Here is a 21,591-nt window from a genome sequence, read left to right as displayed (position 1 = left end):
TCACCCTCTCTCTGTTCTCTTCACCCTCTCTTTTGCTCAAGGTCAACTGCCATCTGCTTGGAAATCAGCCAACATCACCGCTTTGCACAAAAAAGGTGCAAAAACAGATCCTAGCAACTACAGACCAATCAGCCTTCTCCCAATTATCAGCAAAGTCATGGAATCCATCATTGCTTCGGATATGAAATCTTTCCTCTTCTCCAATGGCTTGATCTCTGATCATCAATTTGGTTTCAGACCAGGTCACTCTACTCTGGACATGCTGCTTCTGCTGTCTCAACAATGGATGGAGGTCCTCAATGCCAAACAGGAAATTAGAGCTGTCTCCCTCGACATATCACGTGCCTTCGACACGGTCTGGCACCCCGCTCTGCTCACCAAACTCTCCTCCTTTGGTATCCATGGAAATCTCCACGCATGGCTGGCGGACTTCCTCTCTAGTCGTCGTCAACGTGTGGCCCTGAATGGGTTTCTCTCATCTCCTCTTCCTGTTCAGGCTGGAGTTCCCCAAGGCAGTGTTCTGGGCCCCGTGCTTTTTCTGGTCTTCATCAATGATCTCTCTGACTCTCTCGAAAATCCTCTCTATCTCTTTGCTGATGACTCCACTCTCTGCCGCTCCATTCCTCTTCCCTCAGATCGGCAGTCTGCTGCCTCCTCACTCTCTGAAGACCTGGACAAAATCACAGACTGGTCAAACAAGTGGAACATGTCTTTCAATCCCGACAAATCTCACACTCTTACTATGTCTCTCCGAAAAGATCGACTGGACAACCCTCCCATCTACTTTCTCAACAATCCTCTCCAAGAAGTTCTGTCGCTCAAGATTTTGGGTCTCACTATCTGCCATGATCTTTCTTGGGAAAACCACATTTCCAAGCTGGCCTCCAAAGCCAGTCGCCGACTGGGCATCCTCCGTCGTGCGAAGTCCTTCCTCGGCACACCTGAGCTCCTCACCACATACAAGGCTTTCATCCGCAGCTCAATGGAATACTGTTCTCCCCTATGGGCCGGTGCTCCTGCCTCACACCTAGCTCGGCTTCACGCTGTTGAAACCAAAGCTTTCAGAATTATTGGAATCTCCCGCGATGAAGCTATCTCTGAGGGCCTTTCACTCACTCACCGCAGGCGGGTAGGTGGTCTTTCTGTCTTCTACCGACTCCTCTCCGGCCTTGCACCCCCAGCTCTCTCTGTGCTCTGTCCCCCAAATATTCCTACAGGTCGCACAAGATCTGCCAGGAACCCTCTGATGGTTAAACTGCCGAAATCTCGGCTCTCTGCTCACCTTCACTCTTTCATTCCTCTTTTCTCCCGCCTCTGGAACAAACTCCCTCACTCCCTTCAATCCCACTCCTCCCTCCAGGTCTTTAAAACAGCTGTTCACCACCATCTCTTATCTTCCCCCATCCAAAACCTTGATCTTTTCTACCCCCGCTAATTCACCCCAGATCCACCTTGTTTGAAATTCCAACTTCTTTCCTGGAAGTCCTGGCAGTGTCCATATGTTTTATACCTCTCCCACCGCCCCCTTCCCATGCCCCCCCCCCCCCAAAGCCCTCGCCCTCTCTCAGATCTCTCGATGTCTCCATGTCTCTCGGTCCCTGCTCTCAAATGTTGTGTTTGTGTCCTTCCCCCTCTCTCCCCATCTTGTCTACCGCTCCCGATGTTATATGTTTTATGTGTCGGTTTGTCTTTCTGTGTGATTAATGTTCGCTCTTTCACGAGCCTCGATCTTGTATACAAAAAAAAAAAAAAAAAAAAAAAAAAAAATGGCATTCATCCACATCCACTCTTGTGACTCAGTGTTAAGATGTCACACAAATGTCATTCATCCACATCCACTCTTGTGACTCAGTGTTAAGATGTCACACAAATGTCACTCATCCACATCCACTCTTGTTACTCAGTGTTAAGATGTCACACAAATATCATCCATCCACATCCACTCTTGTGACTCAGTGTTGAGATGTCACACAGATGTCATTCATCCACATCCACTCTTGTGACTCAGTGTTAAGATGTCATGAAAATGGCATTCATCCACATCCACTCTTATGACTCAGTGTTAAGATGTCATGAAAATGGCATTCATCCACATCCACTCTTATGACTCAGTGTTAAGATGTCATGAAAATGGCATTCATCAACATCCACTCTTATGACTCAGTGTTAAGATGTCATGAAAATGGCATTCATCAACATCCACTCTTATGACTCAGTGTTAAGATGTCATGAAAATGGCATTCATCAACATCCACTCTTATGACTCAGTGTTAAGATGTCATGAAAATGGCATTCATCCACATCCACTCTTATGACTCAGTATTAAGATGTTATGAAAGTGGCATTCATCCACATCCACTCTTATGACTCAGTGCTAAGATGTCATGAAAATGGCATTCATCCACATCCACTCTTATGACTCAGTATTAAGATGTCATGAAAATGGCTTTCATCCACATCCACTCTTGTGACTCAGTGTTAAGATGTCACACAAATGGCATTCATCCACATCCACTCTTATGACTCAGTGTTAAGATGTCATGAAAATGGCATTCATCCACATCCACTCTTGGGAGTCAGTGTTAAGATGTCACACAAATGGCATTCATCCACATCCACTCTTGGGAGTCAGTGTTAAGATGTTATGAAAGTGGCATTCATCCACATCCACTCTTATGACTCAGTATTAAGATGTTATGAAAGTGGCATTCATCCACATCCACTCTTATGACTCAGTGCTGAGATGTCATGAAAATGGCATTCATCCACATCCACTCTTATGACTCAGTGTTAAGATGTCATGAAAATGGCATTCATCCACATCCACTCTTATGACTCAGTATTAAGATGTTATGAAAGTGGCATTCATCCACATCCACTCTTATGACTCAGTGCTAAGATGTCATGAAAATGGCATTCATCCACATCCACTCTTATGACTCAGTATTAAGATGTCATGAAAATGGCTTTCATCCACATCCACTCTTGTGACTCAGTGTTAAGATGTCACACAAATGGCATTCATCCACATCCACTCTTATGACTCAGTGTTAAGATGTCATGAAAATGGCATTCATCCACATCCATTCTTGGGAGTCAGTGTTAAGATGTCACACAAATGGCATTCATCCACATCCACTCTTGGGAGTCAGTGTTAAGATGTTATGAAAGTGGCATTCATCCACATCCACTCTTATGACTCAGTATTAAGATGTTATGAAAGTGGCATTCATCCACATCCACTCTTATGACTCAGTGCTGAGATGTCATGAAAATGGCATTCATCCACATCCACTCTTATGACTCAGTATTAAGACGTCATGAAAATGGCTTTCATCCACATCCACTCTTGTGACTCAGTGTTAAGATGTCACACAAATGGCATTCATCCACATCCACTCTTATGACTCAGTGTTAAGATGTCATGAAAATGGCATTCATCCACATCCACTCTTGGGAGTCAGTGTTAAGATGTCACACAAATGGCATTTATCCACATCCACTCTTATGACTCAGTGTTAAGATGTCATGAAAATGGCATTCATCCACATCCACTCTTGGGAGTCAGTGTTAAGATGTCACACAAATGGCATTCAACCACATCCACTCTTGGGAGTCAGTGTTAAGATGTCACACAAATGGCATTCATCCACATCCACTCTTATGACTCAGTGTTAAGATGTCATGAAAATGGCATTCATCCACATCCACTCTTGGGAGTCAGTGTTAAGATGTCACACAAATGGCATTCATCCACATCCACTCTTATGACTCAGTGTTAAGATGTCATGAAAATGGCATTCATCCACATCCACTCTTGGGAGTCAGTGTTAAGATGTCACACAAATGGCATTCATCCACATCCACTCTTATGACTCAGTGTTAAGATGTCATGAAAATGGCATTCATCCACATCCACTCTTGGGAGTCAGTGTTAAGATGTCACACAAATGGCATTCATCCACCTCGCCTCAAAATGGCATCCACATAAATATGCAGATCCACTCAAAATATATCCTCAGCTTGCAGCTGCAGAAATGGACCCTTTTAGCAGGTACGATATCTGTTGTTACCTTTCAGAGACTTAAAAAATAATTGTTTCAGATAATGTACCCAAACTATTACAAACTCATTCAGTTAACTCTCACATTGCTAGTCGGGGCGGTCACTTCGGATCAAGCTTCTCTGCAATGAGACGGATTAGAAACTAGTTGTGCTTAATCATGGGATAAGATACCCTTCACTGCCTCTTCTTCACATAGAAGGCGATTTAATTGCGAAGCTGATTCCAGAGGACATTGTGAACGTTTACGCTAACCGAAGGGAAAGACGATTGTACCGACTTTAGTCATTAAGATAAAAACAGTGCTTATATTACTTTGGGGCCTGTTGGTCCATTGGACCAAATTTTCTTTGGTCTTCACCACCTTGTAGCATACCTGCCTGCCGGACCCGGGGGTCTTTTGGGTCATCAGGGACTTTTGGATCTTTGGGGTCTTTTTTATTTTGGGTCCTCAGGAACTTTTTGGGCTACTGGGTCTTTTGGATCTTTCAGGTCATCGGGGATGTTTGGGTCATCTGGATCTTTTAGGTGCCCAGGGAGATTTGGGTCATCTGGGTGTTTTGGGTCCTTGGGGACTTTGGGTCTTTTGGGTCCTCAGGAATTTTGGATCTTTGGGGGCTTATGGGTCCTCAGGGACGTTTGGGGTTTTAAAATAGCTCAGGCATCTTAAAGGGTCCTCAAACATCGAAAAGGTCTCAGCAGTCTAAAGAGTCAAAAGGTGCATTTCAAAAGTACTCATGAATTTGGGTAGAGGAATATCTAGAGCCAGATAGATCTGTATAGGGCGGTCTCCGACTGTCGTGATAGGGAATCTACCTGTAATAAGTTCTCTGTTTCGTCCAGTTTGTCGGTATCTGTATTGGTGTCCCCGCCGCGAAGGGGGGGGGGGGGGGGGGCGGGGCTTGCTAAATAGTGCAGAGATTATGGATAAAGTTCCCTCGTTCGTGGTTTCACCCCTGCCGCCAAACCTTTGTCCCTTATGGCAATGCACTCATTTAAACACTTAGATCGGTCCTTAGTGCACACATTAATTAGTTCCCTTCCCTTACAATGACCTTGGAAGAAAACAGGCAGGAAGCACGGACGTATATAAAAAACCTAGACCCGCAATGCGTCTATCGCTCCCACGCGAGCTAATGAAGTCACCGGAAGCAGTCTGGCGGCCATGTTGGTGTGACACTCCCGCCGCCCCGCGAAACCTGAAACGGGTCAGTTCGTTCATCAGGTGTTCAACGTACTATGACATATTTTATGCCATCTTTTCGCCAGAAGTGTGATTTTTTTCAAGGATGCCACTGTGTGCAGCATTTGGTTGCACCAATATCTCGGGAAAAGGATCAAAATTTACATTTCATCGGTAAGTAGTTTGGCTGAACTCAAGTTCATGATAGGCCCCTGTTTGATTTTTACTTCAATACCTGTACCGGCATAAAAGATCCGGAATAGAAAAATAATATCAAAATAAGTGCTCTCTCTTGGTCATAACCGATAACTGTTTAAACACACGGCACAGCCTCTTGATCTTGGATCAGTATTGTGAAAAAAAAGGAAAATGCATGCAGGCCTAAGTACCATGCTAATGTTAGCCCCGAGCCCTAGCCTTGCTCGGCCTATAGTAGCCCACATGTAAATACTGTCATGACTTTGTAGCCTATATTATCATAGCATTTTGCTGTCATTTTTTTGAGTGTTGTGGTCTAGTATTGTACTGAAGTACAGGTGACTATAACTTGTGAGCACGTACATGGTTCAAAACCCACTGGGGACCATATACTTCATTACTTGCTCCATCTATTCTGTTGGAACAATAAGCCATAGCATACTGTAGGTTGTTTTTGTTGTATGAGAGTTTAGGGTTCCCCCTGATTTTTGGCAGATATATTCAGTGTTATACAGAATAACATGTATTCTTTTCTTTTGTTATTGCAGGTATTGAAGTACATTGTTTCTGAAGTGAAAAGTTTAAAAACTTATTTTAACAAGAAATCGTGTTTATTTTAGACAACTATACAAATTACCAAAGCGCATGCATGATATTGTCAAAATCATTTACTAAAATTTTATATTTCTACAATAATTTTTCTGCAGGTTTGTTTGGTGGATTATGCAACCTACCCTAGTCATTTGTTTCCTCAACACATGTAGCCCATAAAGCTCAGATACGTGCACATGTACACATTTCAAAACTTCATTAGTCTATTCACATTGTTACGTGGTCCCCTCGGTGACTACCTGGTCTCGGTGACCCCCGGACCGCGAGAGGAACTTCGCCAGAAAGTTCTATCACATATGCGCTTTCGCCACGCAATCCATATGAATGCCCCCCAAGAGAAAACTGAGTTTCAATAATATATTTCAAGGGTAATGATACCATACAATGTCAATGCTACAATCAAGGATATTTTCCCCGAGCAACCAACAACAAACAACCATCAACAATTCACAATCCACAATCCATTCCCTAGATGATTAAGATGGCCATCTTATATATGTGTGTCCCCTTTTGTACTCACGACCCCCTTTTGGTCTCTGTCCCTCACAATGTCTCTGGGCCCCTCCTGACCAAGATGATGGTCGGCGTCGCCGCACTCGGGCGGTTGAACGAACCCCGGGTGGACGTGTTTCCACCAGGCATGTATCGTACCGGGAACCACGACTGCAGCCCCCTCGTGGCCACGCGAAGCGGGTACGGTAAAGCAAGCAAAAGCCCCACGCCGCTTGCAACGCGTGTTAGGTCCCAACGTGCGACCCGTACGCGTCTTTGTAGACGGTGCCGCGAACGGTGCCAGACGCTGGGTCGATGCACGGCCCCACGGCAACTTGACGTCTCCACCGGGTAGGTACACGTCCCGGTAACTCCTCTCGCCAGACGGGCTTGGGGAACGCCGCTTTTCCACGCGGCGCAAGATCGATCCCACCTTTCGTCGGAGCGGGGCGAGGAAGAAGAATCCTCGTCGCTTCTTCCGACCTCGTGTCTTTTCCCTTCCGTTTCCGGTCTCTTTTTCCAGAAGGGCTCCTGACCCTCCAACCACAACAACCCTTAATCGACTATACATTGATAAGCAAAGACCTGAATAGTACTTCACATACACTCCCATAAATATGTAACAACATGAAGCGGGAGGAGTATGACCCTACACTTAAAGCATTTGCCCTGACACTGCACTTTTACTCAGCAAAAGGGTATGAATATGTTCGAGACACCTTTGAACTTGCGCTGCCAAGTCCCTTCACAATACGGAAGTGGTATAGTGCAATTGATGGGTCTCCTGGATTCAGTCAAGTAGTCTTTGAAGCACTGGAGACAAGGTTTAAGCAGGAGAGGGAAAAGGGTCAGGATACCCTTTGCGCTTTGATGCTTGATGAGATGACAATAATGAAGTCAGTTGAGATGTCAGGGGACAAGGTCCTTGGGTATGTTGACATTGGAAATGGTGTTGAAGACGACAGTGTTCCACTTGCTACTAATGTCTTGGTGTTCATGTTGGTGGCTGTGAATGGCAGTTGGAAGGTTCTTATTGCACATTTTATGGTTAATGGCTTGACAGGCAAGGAACAGGCAAATCTAGTCACTCAGTGCCTCATCAAATTACATGAGATTGGAGCCCACGTTATTTCCCTCACCTGTGATGGACCATCAGCACACGTGACCATGCTCAATGAGCTTGGGGCAAATATCAGTCACAACCACATGGACTCATCCTTCCCTCATCAGGTATCTCCCAATGGTGAAGAATCACTTTAAAAATTCTAGTAGCCAGATCCGAATCCGAATCTTCACCAAAATCTAATCATTTCATCCTTGTCACACACGCTACATATCTGCCAAATTTCGTCCGAATCCGTCCACACATTTTTGAGCATTTTGTTCACAAATGGACAGACAAACAGAAAGACAGACAGGGGTGAAAACATAACCTCCATCCACCTTTGTTGGCGGAGGTAACAATTAGACAAAAAAAAAAACAAGCGTGTTTAAATAATGAACGTAAAGCGTGTTTGTGATTTCATGTACACTGTAACTACACTAATAAGTCGGTAATTCTGGAAGTCAGACCTAGTTACCCATTATAAATATTAAGCCCCCTGCTCCCCCAGAAGTCAAAACTAGAGACATGATTCTCGGTCTTCTCGGTCCTGCTAGAGAAGTCAAAACTATGCCTATGCCTCTAGGTTATCCTACCAGCACTTACTAATACATAATACAGCACCTGTATCTGAACGCACCTGTGAAAGTTTAAATATTATACAGCACCTGTGAAAGTTTATCTGAACGATCTGTTGCTTATTCCAGTTCCTTTAAAGGGATAGAGATAACACCTTGTTTTGGAACAATTAGTGTTAGTTATCTACTATAAAGGTCGAACCTTAAGTGGGATCAAGCAACGCCTTGTATACAAGATCGAGGCTCATGTAAGATCTGACATTGATACACAAAAAGACAAACTGACACATAAAACATATGATAAAGGGAGCGGGAGACAAGATGGGGAGAGAGAGGGAAACACACAAGTACAACAGCAGAGAGCAGGGACACCGGGAGATCTGTGGGAGGGAGAGGGCTTGGGGAAGGAGGCATGGGAAGGGGGGTGGGGAGAGGTATAAAAGACAAGGACACTGCTCGGACTTCCAGGAAAGAAGTTGGTATTTCAAAAAAGTAGATCTGGGGTGAATTAGCGGGGATAGAAAAGATCAAGGTTAAAAAAAGTAGATCTGGGGTGAATTAGCGGGGGTAGAAAAGATAAAGGTTCAAAAAAGTAGATCTGGGGTGAATTAGCGGGGTTAGAAAAGATCAAGGTTCAAAAAAGTAGATCTGGGGTGAATTAGTGGGCGTAGAAAGGATCAAGGTTCAAAAAAGTAGATCTGGGGTGAATTAGCGGGGGGAGAAAAGATCAAGGTTCAAAAAAGTAGATCTGGGGTGAATTAGCAGGGGTAGAAAAGATCTAGGTTCAAAAAAGTAGATCTGGGGTGAATTAATGGGGGTAGAAAAGATCAAGGTTCAAAAAAGTAGATCTGGGGTGAATTAGCGGGAGTAGAAAAGATCAAGGTTCAAAAAAGTAGATGGGTGAATTAGCGGGTGTAGAAAAGATCAAGGTTCAAAAAAGTAGATCTGGGGTGAATTAGCGGGGGTAGAAAAGATCAAGGTTCAAAAAAGTAGATCTGGGGTGAATTAGCGGGGGTAGAAAAGATCAAGGTACAAAAAAGTATATCTGGGGTGAATTAGCAGGGGTAGAAAAGATCAAGGTACAAAAAAGTAGATCTGGGGTGAATTAGCGGGGGTAGAAAAGATCAAGGTTCAAAAAGTAGAGCTGGGGTGAATTGAAGAGTCAGACAGAGATCTTGTGTTCATCTACGCAGTGTATATTCACCCTTTGATGGAATTCTGTGCTCCGGTTTGGAGTAGTGGCCTGACAGCACAGCAGTCTGATAGCACAGCGAGAGAGTGCAACGAAGAGCTCTTAGGATGATCGCGTACCCTGATCAACATCATTACGAGGAACTCCGAAGCAGCTTCGGCATTCCTTCCCTGGCTACGCGAAGAAATGATATCCTCACCAACTTCGCGAAATCGATCCTGGCTTCCTTGCGACGTCGTGATCTGCTTCCTTGCGACATCGTGATCTGCTTCCTTGCGACATTGTGATCAGTCTCCTTGTGACATCGTGATCTGCTTCCTTGCGACATCGTGATCTGCTTCCTTGCGACATCGCGATCTGCTTCCTTGCGACATCGCGATCTGCTTCCTTGCGACATCGTGATCTGCTTCCTTGCGACCTAGTGATCTGCTTCCTTGCGACCTAGTGATCTGCTTCCTTGCGACATCGTGATCTGCTTCCTTGCGACATCGTGATCTGCTTCCTTGCGACATCGTGATCTGCTTGGTTGCGACATCGTGATCTGCTTCCAGCTGAACGGCAAAGCCTCTCTCGAACATGGGCTCACAAATTCTCACCATATACACATTCCTCAATCAAGAACTCAGCGATATAAACAATCTAGTGTCCCTGCTCTCGTGAAACTGTTAAACGTCCAGTTGAAACATGATTAATGCATTTTAATGTTTTAAATTAATTTTTTTCTGTTTGTTTTAATTTTCTGCATTTCTTCAATAATTTCGAAAGATTTCAACTTTTATTACCAGCATGTGTATGTCAATACAAAATAAATATATTTTTCTTGTATTATTGAAACTAGCAACGGTACCCGCCCTATGGGCAGGGCTTCAATTGGGAGGCCCAAATGAAAAGGTAAAATATCAGAAATTGAAGGCTTTTTATATTTTAAACGATTCATATAAACATCCGTTAAATCATTTCACAAGGAAATCATCAAAATCTAAACAGTATCTTTAGAATTTCAATAAAAGCCACATCACTGCTCATATCGGTAAGTATTATTCCATCGTGTTTCAAATCGTGATATCAACTGTCTGCGTTTCTTTAGGGAATTTAAAAAAATGATTTTGTACCTCTTTTTCAGCTTAGAACTTCAGGATAGATGACATTTCTGATAAAAGTTCCTTTTGACATAAAGTTTTGACATATCATTCCATTTTTTTTCCTAAAGAAAAACGTACAGTTGATATCACGATTTGAAACACGATGGAATACTATATACCTATAGGAACAGTGATGTGGTTTTTTTTATTGAAATTCTAAAAATACTGTTTAGATTTTGATGATTTGCGTGTGATATTTAACGGATGTTTATATAAATCGCGCCCCCAAATTGAAGCCCCGCACTTAGGGCGGGTACCGTTGCTCGTCATATATAATGGCGATACAACAATTTTTACCGCTTTGCTTTGAAGAACGGGAATGAAGGGGGAGGAGCATGTTAATATGTCTGGTTGAAGGCTTTGGGTGATGAGGGGGCTTGAAGCCAGCTTTTAATCCTACAGCCGCCATATTGGGGCTCACCGTCACTGCGATGCGAAGCGAAAGACGCCTCAGAGCTATCACATTCACAATCGCTATGTCGTATGTTCTCCCGATATGTGTTTCCTTCATTGTGAAAACTACCAAATCAACAGTTAAAAGGATTTTGAGCCGATAGCTGTTACGGCCTTGGCAAGATCGATGGAGTCAGTGATCTGTTAGCGTATACACTGCCCAAATAGCTATGTAGAATTCTCTCATGTAGAGATTAAACGTCGTTTGAACATTGGCCGAGGTCATTATCTACTTTTAATGATGTTTACATACGAATGATGTTTAATGATGTTTATATTGGTTTTGGGTCGTCCTTTCCGCATATCTCATGGGATTGTGAGTTGGAGAGACGGCCGTGATGGCGGGGAGGGGGTTGGAAATCTCTCAAGCAGGGATTCAACCCATGTCCTTATGAAAGTTCTTTGTCTGAGTCCGATCGGTGCAGCCGTTTGTGCGGCACCCGGGAAAACAACATCGTCACAATGAAAACATCGTCACAATGAACGTTATGCGAACGCGAATGTTATGCGGGAGCCCAAACCTGAGAATGCTGGAGACCAAAGCTGAAATTGGAAAAACTAAATAGCCTATTTTACTCCTGGAGATCCCAGGATTACCCCCACAAAATATCGTTGCGATCGGTTCAGCAGTTTTTGCAGTACCTTCGAATGGACAGACAGACGGACGGCCATTTGGTGAATTATAGTAAGATAAAATGCATAATTTGGGGAGCATGATTGATGTATTTTAACTTTTTAATTATTATTTTTTGTTTTGTTTTGTTGATTTTCCGAATTTCTGGAATAATCTCGAAAGATTTTAAATTATTATTAACAGCATGTGTAATTTAATACAAAGTAAATATTTTTTTTCCTGTATAACTGAAATAAGAAGCATCATTTGAAATACTTTGATTAATTGATTGAATATTTAATTTTTGTAATGTTATATATTATACCATTTTAAAGTCAGTGTAGGCTATTTCATACAAATATTTAGATATTTTTACTGTAATTATTGACATTCATATATTGACCGAAGCATTTCAACCTTTTAAATGAATTTCTTCTGTTTTGATTGATTCACCAATGCAAATAGATAATTGATTTCTTTTTCTGTCTGTATGATGTATTTGTTACTATGTGAAATTATTTAAATTGTAAAGTTGGCATTATTAGTCCGTGGCCTACAGACATGTACATTTTTTCCTTTTTTTCTTTTAGTCTAATGAAACGGAATAACATTTTTTTTTTTTTTTAATGATCAAAGTAAATTGGATGCACCTGAGCTCAATTTGGACTGTCATAGTAAAGTGGATGATTATATTTATTGACTCAAGACTTTACAGATTTTAAATTTTAATTGTTTCGTCAAAAATTTTTAAAAAATTCTACTTTAACATTAATCATTAAGATTATGATCAGGAACATCAGAATAATGTGTAGATCAGTGACAAAACATATCAGTTTAATCCATTTTCAATTCAGGCTGTAACCTGAATAAACAACGCGAGGAGAGGTAAAAAACAAAAAAACACGTGGACACTGCTAGGACTTCCAGGAAAGAATTCTGTATTTAAAAAAAGTGGATCTGGGGTGAATTAACGGGGGTAGAAAAAAATCAAGGTTTTGGATGAGGGAAGATAAGAGATGGTGGTGAACAGCTGTTTTAAAGACCTGGAGGGAGGAGTGGGATTGATGAGAGTGGGGGAGTTTGTCCAAGAGTTGGGAGAAAAGAGGAATGAAAGAGTGAAGGTGAGCAGAGAGTCTTGATTTTGGCAGTTTAACCATAAGAGGGTTGCTGGCAGATCTTGTGCGGCCTGAAGGAATATTTGGGGGACAGAGCACAGACAGAGCTGGGGGAGCAAGGCCGGAGAGGAGCGGTATTATTTTAGTTCCACCAATTTTTGTGAAACGACTTTTGAAAAAACTGTTACGGTTCGTTATGCCAATCTGTGCATGTTTTCCTATGGAACCTGATCTGAATGAATTTTGATTTTCAAACTATTTTGTCCTGTATCGGTGGCCATCTTGGATTTTGTTCCAAACACAAAACATTCTTCTCCAGAACCACTAAACCGATTGCCATTAAATTTGGCAGACAGCTTAAGCACCCCTACTCGGTATGTACCAGACTCGGTGATGTAATGGTTTGAGTGTCTGTTCTGAGTCTGGGAGGTTGGTGGTTCAAACCCTGACGAAGTCACACCAAAATGAAAGAAATGGTACGTACTGCTTCCTTGCTTGATGCTCCACATTTAAAAGGATACAGCATGGATAAACAACGCTGGGAAGGCAATGGCAAACCACTCGGTATAACTATGGCCAAGAAAGTGATTTGGCAGCACCAACGTTTGTTTGGTACATCAAAAAACAAATACAAAATGGTACATCAAAAAGAAATACAAAATGGTACATCAAAAAACATATACAAAATGGTAGATCAAAAACAAATACAGATTGGTACATCAAAAAGAAATACAAAATGGTAGATCAAAAATAAATACAAAGTGGTGGATCAAAAAATAAATACAAAATGGTAGATCAAAAAGCAAATACAAAATGGTACATCAAAAACAAATACAAAATGGTACATCAAAAAACATATACAAAATGGTAGATCAAAAACAAATACAGATTGGTACATCAAAAAGAAATACAAAATGGTAGATCAAAAATAAATACAAAGTGGTGGATCAAAAAATAAATACAAAATGGTAGATCAAAAAACAAATACAAAATGGTAGATCAAAAATAAATACAAAGTGGTGGATCAAAAAGCAAATACAAAATGGTAGATCAAAAATAAATACAAAGTGGTGGATCAAAAAATAAATACAAAATGGTAGATCAAAAAACAAATACAAAATGGTAGATCAAAAATAAATACAAAATGGTAGATCAAAAAGCAAATACAAAATGGTAGATCAAAAATAAATACAAAGTGGTGGATCAAAAAATAAATACAAAATGGTAGATCAAAAAACAAATACAAAATAGTACATCAAAAAACAAATAAAAAATGGTACATCAAAAACAAATACAAAATGGTACATCAAAAAGAAATACAAAATGGTACATCAAAAAACAAATAAAAAATGGTACATCAAAAACAAATACAAAATGGTACATCAAAAAACATATACAAAATGGTAGATCAAAAACAAATACAGATTGGTACATCAAAAAGAAATACAAAATGGTAGATCAAAAATAAATACAAAGTGGTGGATCAAAAAATAAATACAAAATGGTAGATCAAAAAACAAATACAAAATGGTACATCAAAAAGAAATACAAAATCGTACATCAAAAACAAATAAAAAATGGTACATCAAAAACAAATACAAAATGTTAGATCAAAAAACAAATACAAAATGGTACATCAAAAAGAAATACAAAATGGTACATCAAAAATAAATACAAAATGGTACATCAAAAAACAAATACAAAATGGTAGATCAAAAAGCAAATACAAAATGGTAGATCAAAAAACAAATACAAAATGGTACATCAAAAAGAAATACAAAATCGTACATCAAAAACAAATACAAAATGTTAGATCAAAAAACAAATACAAAATGGTACATCAAAAAGAAATACAAAATGGTACATCAAAAATAAATACAAAATGGTACATCAAAAAACAAATACAAAATGGTAGATCAAAAAACAAATACAAAATGGTACATCAAAAACAAATACAAAATGGTACATCAAAAAACAAATACAAAATGGTAGATCAAAAAGCAAATACAAAATGGTACATCAAAAAACAAATACAAAATGGTAGATCAAAAAACAAATACAAAATGGTACATCAAAAACAAATACAAAATGGTACATCAAAAAGAAATACAAAATGGTACATCAAAAAGAAATACAAAATGGTACATCAAAAAGAAATACAAAATGGTACATCAAAAAACAAATACAAAATGGTACATCAAAAGAAATACAAAATGGTACATCAAAAAGAAATACAAAATGGTACATCAAAAAGAAATACAAAATGGTACATCAAAAAGAAATACAAAATGGTACATCAAAAAGAAATACAAAATGGTACATCAAAAGAAATACAAAATGGTACATCAAAAAGAAATACAAAATGGTACATCAAAAAGAAATACAAAATGGTACATCAAAAAAGAAATACAAAATGGTACATCAAAAAAGAAATACAAAATGGTACATCAAAAAGAAATACAAAATGGTACATCAAAAAGAAATACAAAATGGTACATCAAAAAAGAAATACAAAATGGTACATCAAAAAGAAATACAAAATGGTACATCAAAAAGAAATACAAAATGGTACATCAAAAAAGAAATACAAAATTGGTACATCAAAAAGAAATACAAAATGGTACATCAAAAAGAAATACAAAATGGTACATCAAAAAAGAAATACAAAATGGTACATCAAAAAGAAATACAAAATGGTACATCAAAAAGAAATACAAAATGGTACATCAAAAGAAATACAAAATGGTACAACAAAAAAGAAATACAAAATGGTACATCAAAAAGAAATACAAAATGGTACATCAAAAAAGAAATACAAAATGGTACATCAAAAAATAAATACAAAATGGTACATCAAAAAATAAATACAAAATGGTACATCAAAAAATAAATACAAAATGCCACATCAAAAACAAATAAAAAAGCTGGTATTGAAGCTTCCTGCTCTAAAGACTCGATCCAGAAGTTCGCAATTAGTCGAATAAGTTACGTGATAACAAAACACTTAAATTTGACAAAAGTAACTCACTGTATTTGTGGTTTGGCCAGCTCATGACAAGTAACAATTTATGTGTTTTTGCCGATGTTGATGGAATTTGGCTCCATTCCCTCAGAAAACGTATGAATGGGGTGAGAGTTTTGGACTGCTTGGAAGCCAAAAACACTGCTCATAGTTCAAGTTATTATTATTATTATTCCAGTTAAAAAAAAACCCCCCGTTAAAAATGACGGGTTGGAACAGCTTATTAGACTGTGCAGCCTTGTGAGTGTGCCAAAGTCTAAAGCCTCGTCCTAGTGTCAGGTTTGCGGACATCTTGTTTATTTATTAGGCATCCTATTTACATCCGTAAATGAACGCACGTTTTCCTCTGTGTGCGTTACACATCACGTGCAACGAATTTCATCTCCCTGTGCCTTGTATTTATTGTTATTAAAAAAAAATGTTTCTGCACACCACCCTTGATGCTCAGTTTGCAAGCGACCATCTACAATTCCAATATAAGAGACATAATTACTCTTTTATCGAAAACTAGCAGAAGTACCCGGCGTTGCCGGGCGGGGGACGGTAGGGGAACGGGGGGGGGGGGGGGGGAGGAGAGGAGATAAGGGAGGAGGAGGGGGAAGGGAGGAGAGGGAAGAGGGTGGGAAGGGGAGGGGAGGGGGGAAGGGAAGGGGAGAGGGAGAGGGGGAGGGGAGGAGGGGGAGGGGGGAGGAGGGAAGGGAAGGGGAGGATGGAGGGGAAAGGAAGGGGAGGGGGAGGGGAGGAGGGAGGAGGGGGACGGGAGGGGGGAGGAGGGGGAGGGGGAGGAGGGGAAAGGGGAGGAAGGGGAGGGGGAGGAAGGGGAGGGGAAAGGGGGGAGGGAAGGGGAGGGAGAGGGGGGAGGGGAGGGCCAGTCAACAATGACGTTGCAGTTCTCATGGTAGGAGAGCAGTACAACAATCGTGACATCGTCCTGCATCTTCGCGACAACAGCACGAAGCGGATTTCAGAGACTCACCGATCCTATGATGCCCTCCAGTACCGGCGTTGCCGGGCGGGGGAAGGGAGACCCTACATTCCCAACCCGTACATTCGCCCTCTCGACTCAAGCTCACTCAGACAAAAGCCTCGCACATATTACACCGTGATATATGGTGCGAGACTGGTGGCGAGGATGGAACATCATGTGATCGCTCTGAGCGAATCAGCGAGCTGCTCTGGCACAGGCCCAATGGCCATGTCTATGCCAAATATCAAGTACATCAGCGAGTCTGGCGCACTGAATTGAAAATATATCGAACGCTCATACTCCGTGAAAAGTGTAGCCGCCGTGTCGCCATCTTGGTTAGCACGACTCGACCGACTCGCTTCGCGGATCTCGTTTGTTTTGAACATGTCCCAGATTTTAAAAGCCAGACAACTGTTAAAATGCCATTTTGTGCGGCAATAAACGGCTCCAATCGGTTACAGAAGGGTTGTGGAAAGACGTTTCACAGCTGTTTCAAAGACGTTTAATTCATATCGCACAAAATCGACAAAAATCGACACAAAACACGATCGCACAAAAGGTGAAAAAACGCAATCGCTTTTCGCTCTGAATTACGTGCAAACGCGTGACGGAAATCACCATCGCCCAGCATCGAGTGCCAACCAAGATGGCGCCCGGTAGCTGCATCTCCACCTATGTGGTGTGAATGGCAATGGTCATTCTACATATTTTCAGTGCAGTGGTCTGGTGGCGAGGATGGAGCATCACGTGATCGCTCTGAGTGAATCGGCGAGCTGCTCTGGCACCGGCTGAGATTCCGTGTATAATGTTCCTTGCTGAAATGCGCTGAGGTAAATATGAATAAAAAATATGGATCTCGTCAAATATTTTTAGGTCGGCCATGTCCTTCCCAGGCTCAATGGCCATGTCTGTGCCAAATATCAAGTACGTGAGCCTCTCCGTTTAGGAGTCTATAGGTAACACACACACAAACAAACTGGGTTTTATATATATATATGTTTTTCGAATTTTTTCTATCCTTAAAAATAGACCGGAGTGAACACACATTTGTATTAAAAGATTGGACTTTAAAATCTACCCTTATGAAGGGGGACAGACATCTGTACAAACACACAAACTGACATTTTGTGTTTTATATGGTAGATTATTATTTTCCCACCTCTTGCCTTTCTCCTCTCTCTTTCCATTTTCCCCAACTTTGGCCTCCCTCTCCCCTCCCCTTCCGTATCTGCTCCAGCCTTTCGGCTCCATCTCCAGGCCTTCTCTCTCCCTTCCTCCCAGCCTCCCCTCTAACCTTCCTTATCCTGCCATCCTCTCTCCAGCCCCCACCTGCCTTTATGTCGGTGAGTGATTCAAGCCTAGAAAAGACACTCAAAATTTCAACTCCTATCTCAGTCTTTGTCCCCTCATTTTTACCCCCTTCTTGTTTTGCTTCCATTGGTTTACTGTTGAAAGGAAAGTACCTAGTGGCTTTGAAGTTTCTAGAATTGAAACTTCACTCATCAAGCTCTAGGATGAGTCTGAATAATTAACTGAGCTATTTTAAGCTGGTGTTTAAATTGAATAACCCCCTCATGGCCTAATGATTGTTTTTGCATGCCCAGTAATTAAAAGGCAATTTTACATTGTGCGGAGTATGTGGTTGTGTTTTCGATGCTCTGGCATTGTTGATAATAAACCCACATTTTATTTTTTGTGAAAACAGTTTTGCTCTTTGTCTTTGATGCACTCATTCCCGCATGCCCTTTGCAGTTGTTCGCCTCATAGGGTTTGCTAGAAGAGGAAGAAGAAGAAGAGGAGGAAGAAGAATTGCTTTTAAAAAAGCAGTAATTGTTGCACAGATACTGGCCTAGTTATATACTCAGGGAACGAGGCGTACGGGAGGGTGAGTGTGAATAGGATCTTCATCACAGCCTTTTTAGATGTTGAATTGCGAATAATATACAACAATACACGAAGAGGAAGATCAAAATAAGTTTTCTTTTCTCACGCTCCCACTCTCCTCTTCATTTTGATCAAACTGTCTGGGGTATGTATTAGGCACGGGCCATGGCAGGAAACAAACTCTGAGGCCTCCTCGTCTCTGCCTTTGCATGAAGGCGTAAAAAAAAAAAAACGGGTCTTTCCATTTCCTCTACATATCTGCGATGGTTAATCTATGGAGCAAGAAACAAAAGAGAGAGATTCTGAGAATCCTGGGCGATTCTGTCCTCCGTGCGGGGATAACCAGCCTCGCAAGTTGGCGTTTGCAGTTTCGCCACATGTGCCCATTTTCCCAAACACAAATCTTCCTTCCTTTTTTTTTGTTTCTTTGCATCACAACCCTTCCTGAGTGTTCCCTGACTCAACCGTCATTGGTTTCATTGAAATCCGGTAATCTGTTCTCAAGTTATAGCTCGACAGACTGACAGACACGGCTCCAGATTACATATGATTATGTAATAAATAGATTATGTAAAACATTATGTAATACAGATTACTCTTATGCGTACGTAATAAATAGATGAGCTCTGACTAAATTTTTCTTTTCTTTCTGCTAAATTTATTAATCAGTGGGTGAAGTAGGTAGGAGTAGTGTTAGTTAAATAGCTCACCGATAAGCAGGTTTACTTATTTCATTCAGGAAAAAGAAACCTACAAATAAAAAGGTTATTTTTACCTCCACCACCAAAGATGGATCGAGGTTGTGTTTGCACCCCTGTCTTTCTGTGAGCAGGATATCTGAAAACGTTGTGGACGGATTCGGACTAAACTCAGTGGAGAGGTTGGGAATGTGACAAGGACGAATCGATTCAATTTTGGTGAATATTCAAATCCAGATCTGGCCTACCAGTGGGATACAAAATGTAAACTGTTTCAGCCTGGCGGAGGTGTGCGCTCTACCAAGTGCAGTTCTAGTCGTGTTGCTGTCCCTCGGATGGACGTTAAACTGGGTGTTCCTTCTGCCAGCATGAGTTAGTGGATGCTAAAGATCCCACGGTGTCCTTCGTGAAGAGCAGGTGAGCGAAGTTCTAAATTCCTGCCCTGACTTACCGCTGTTTGTAAAACACCCAGCATGGCCCACAGCAGGAAATTGCTTCAGCAATCCCAGCACTCTGTAAAGAGTACAATCCACCAAAATCATATATTATCATATCTGACGTTGGAGGTTAAGAAAAAAAAAAGGTTGATGTAGACTAGGCAGAGGTTTAGAACTTTTAACCGCGACCTTCCAGAGACAAATCAGACATTCCAACCATTACACCATCTAGTTTGGTTAATATAAAGTTGATATATTATTGATGGAGGGAGGACAGGTCAGGTGAGCTCCTGGAGCCGAGGTTTATTTTGATGCAAACTCACCGATTGGCAGAGTGATGAAAAACGGGAGCCAGCAGAGGATGAATCCTCCCACTACGATTCCTAGAGTTTTAGCGGCTTTCTTCTCCCGGGAGAACTTGTGGAATCTCACAGACAGTGAGCTCCTAAAATGATTGCTGATGCCTCCTTTATTGGCGTATTGAGCCTGATCGTTGGAGATCAATGACTGATCCGTGGCCCTGTCCTCGGGCCGAAGTCGCAGCGTACCATGTCCTCTGTGCACCCGCAAGGTGCACCCATCGTCTTGTTCGCTTCGGCACTGCAACTTGATGCCCTCCTCGAGGATCTTGGTTTGGCGGTGCGCAACCACGTACACGTGACAATACATGATCAGAATGATGCACAGTGGTATGTAAAAAGAGCCGACGGCCGAAAAGAGCGTGTATCCTGGAACTTCAGTGATGAGACACACAGTCGAGTCCTTCGGGGCGGGTTCCTTCCACCCAAGTAGAGGTCCGATGGAGATGACAGCGGCAGAGATCCAAACGGCCAGCAGAACGAACAACACCCGACGTCTAGTGACGATGGTGGGATATCGCAGGGGAAAGCTCACTCCGATGTATCGATCGATGGAGATGGCACAGAGACTCATTATGGACGCGGTGCAACAGAGGACGTCCAGCGCGGCCCAAACGTCGCAGAAGATCCGCCCGAAGACCCAATGCCCGAGAACCTCCAACGTGGCCGAAAAAGGCAGCACCGCCGAAGCTAGGAGAAGATCCGCACAGGCCAGGTTGACGATGAAGAGATTCGTGACCGTACGGATCTGTCTGTTGCAAGCCACTGCAAGCACCACCAGAATGTTTCCCACAATAGCGAACGAGATGAAAACTCCGAGAAGGACCGCGAGCGAAATGGCTCTCCTCATGTCGCGACCCGTGGCAGTGTCATTGGGAACCAGTACGCTTGTCGATCCCAACACAACGACGCTGACGTTCGACTCTACAAGCCCCATCGGTTCAGGCATTGGTTTGGAGATCGTGGTGTGCGCTCCTCCTGTAGCCTCTTCACGATGCGCCGCCCTGCTCTCTGCCCCTGCCTCGAACCCGCTCGGGCGGCCACACAGTCCTGCCCAGGATAATTTATGGACAGTCGGGTGAGAGGAAGTACAGAGAAGGGGAGTATGTCTTAAACACAGAAAATCGTCTCCCTGCTCCCCTTCTCCATCCCTTCCATCATCTAAATGCTCACTCACGCAAACATTTTTAAAAACTCGAATGGAGTGCATCTTCAACTGCAAAAGCTCGCATTAGGTCACTCCAAACGTGGGTGCCGTGTCGTTCCCCTGGCAGTCCTCTGAATAAACTACATTCATGCTTCTCAATCGGAGCCACGGCCAAGTCGTGTAATGACTTGTATATCAGCCAACTCAGTTGAAGTTTGTGTACATTCAGATGTTGAAACATACCACTCGATATTCAATGCCAACAACACTTCCCCGCCAGAGAGATGACTGGGGATTTGTATACAAGGGACGGAATGTTGTTGGCGGACTTTGA

The 21,591-nt window shown here is 42.0% G+C and overlaps 1 protein-coding gene across 3 annotated transcripts in view; it reads right to left on the bottom strand.

Moving 5' to 3' along the window:
- LOC137413551 (alpha-1A adrenergic receptor) overlaps nucleotides 1-21,372 on the bottom strand; it is a 58,763-nt gene extending 37,391 nt beyond the window's left edge. The window contains exons 1-2 of one of the 3 annotated variants that reach the window (XM_068098980.2): nucleotides 20,075-21,372; nucleotides 7,225-7,554 (exon numbers count right to left, since the gene is read on the bottom strand). In XM_068098980.2, the coding sequence (XP_067955081.2) occupies nucleotides 7,397-7,554; nucleotides 20,075-21,320 (1,404 nt within the window). In that variant the 5' untranslated portion in view covers nucleotides 21,321-21,372 and the 3' untranslated portion in view covers nucleotides 7,225-7,396. Of the gene's footprint in view, nucleotides 1-7,224; nucleotides 7,555-19,777; nucleotides 19,828-20,074 lie in introns of those variants that run through there. The other 2 variants (XM_068098981.2, XM_068098979.2) reach the window with 2 other exon arrangements.
- Nucleotides 21,373-21,591: the final 219 nt, after the last annotated feature.

The sequence above is a fragment of the Myxine glutinosa genome, chromosome 3, assembly GCF_964187855.1.
Source record: "Myxine glutinosa chromosome 3, kmMyxGlut1.1, whole genome shotgun sequence".
Classification (NCBI taxonomy): Eukaryota; Metazoa; Chordata; class Myxini; order Myxiniformes; family Myxinidae; genus Myxine; species Myxine glutinosa.
Note: the sequence above shows the minus strand (reverse complement) of the source record. Positions and strands in the feature narration are given on the sequence as shown.